Source organism: Naegleria gruberi (genome assembly GCF_000004985.1).
Source record: "Naegleria gruberi genomic scaffold NAEGRscaffold_116, whole genome shotgun sequence".
Lineage (NCBI taxonomy): Eukaryota > Heterolobosea > Eutetramitea > Acrasida > Naegleriidae > Naegleria > Naegleria gruberi.
In genome coordinates, this window is record NW_003163211.1 from 2,848 (window position 1) to 4,458 (window position 1,611).

Here is a 1,611-nt window from a genome sequence, read left to right on the forward strand (position 1 = left end):
AATAATATAATTGAATTAAATTTATCAAATAATATTAAAATTACAAATGATTCAATTCAAATAATTTCATTTTATTTAAATAATTTAATTAATTTAAATTTATCAAATAATTTAGAAATTAATTATTTAAATGAAAATTTTATAAAATTAAAAAATTTAAAAATATTAAATTTAAATGAAACACAAATTGATAATTATTCAATTGAAGTAATTTCTAAATTAAATAATTTAATTGAATTATATATTTGTAAAACTAATATTACAGATTTAAATTTTATTTTTACAAATATGATAAATTTAAAAAAATTACAAACAAGTTATATTCCTGGATTTAGAAATTATAATTTAACAAGTAATTTATCAAATTTATTTATAAATAATTTTAAAAATTTAGAAAAAATTCAATTTGAAAAATCAATTAATTCTTTAGAACCTTTATTTGTAAATGAAAATTTAAATTTAATGGAATTAGGTTATCAATCTATAGATGAACCATGTATTTTATCTACTTTAAATTATTTAAATAATTTAATTATAATTGATAATAATATTAATTTAATTATTTGTAAACATTTATCTAAATTAAGTAATTTAACAAAATTAGTAATTACTAATAATAAATCACAAATAGGTACAAAAGGATGTGAATTAATTTCTAAAATGAATAATTTAACTCATTTAGAATTAAATTCAACTGGTGTTACTGGTGATGGTATTCAATATTTTCAACATTTAAATAAATTATCTATATTAGGAATTACAGGTGAAAAATGGGAAATTAAAGATGAACATGTTCAATTTTTATTAAATTTAAAATATTTAACTCATTTAGATTTAAATAATAATCAAATTTCTAATTTTGATTTAAATTTACATAAATTACTATATTTGGATTTAAGTAGTAATTCAATTTCAAAATTAACAAATTTTAATCAATTTAAATATTTAAAAAATTTAAATTTATCTTTAAATCAAATTGAAAATATTGAACCTTTAATTCATTTAAAAAATTTAACACAATTAAATTTATCTTTTAATAAGAATATTAAAGATATTTCCTATTTAAGTAACTTGAAAAAATTAACATTTTTAGATTTATTTAGAACTGATATAGTTAATCAAGATTTGATTCATATTTCTAAATTAAGTCATTTAAAATATTTAAAATTAGATTGGATTACATTTGAAGGAATTAAACATTTAATTAATTTAACAAATTTAAAAGAATTAAAATTAATTGATTCTGAAATTGGTGAAAAGGGAATTAAAATTATTTGTGAAAAATTTCCATGTTTATCAAATTTAAATTTGGCAGGTACATTTGAAAAATCAAATCCAAGATTTGATGATGAATCTTTTTTGAGACTTGCAATATTTTTAAATATTAAACATTTAAAAATTGGAAATATATATAAGGAAGTTGCAGATGAAATGAAAAAATATTTAAAAAAATGTACAAATTTTGAATTTCATTCTGATTTTAATTAAATTTGTATTAATAAATAATTCGTATTCTCTGATATACTACTCAACTGCTTGTCATCCAACAGTTGTTCATTAGAAAGCTACAAAATTATCCAACCAGGATCCTAATTAGTTGCAGATGAATGA

The 1,611-nt window shown here is 15.9% G+C and overlaps 1 protein-coding gene across 1 annotated transcript in view; it reads left to right on the forward strand.

Moving 5' to 3' along the window:
* Positions 1 to 1,611, forward strand: part of NAEGRDRAFT_76327 (uncharacterized protein) — a gene marked incomplete at both ends in the record, with an annotated part of 5,959 nt that overhangs the window by 2,494 nt on the left and 1,854 nt on the right. Inside the window, 2 exons of the mRNA XM_002668703.1 lie at positions 632 to 792; positions 1,042 to 1,315. Of these exons, the coding sequence (XP_002668749.1) occupies positions 632 to 792; positions 1,042 to 1,315 (435 nt within the window). The remainder of the gene's footprint in view (positions 1 to 631; positions 793 to 1,041; positions 1,316 to 1,611) is intronic.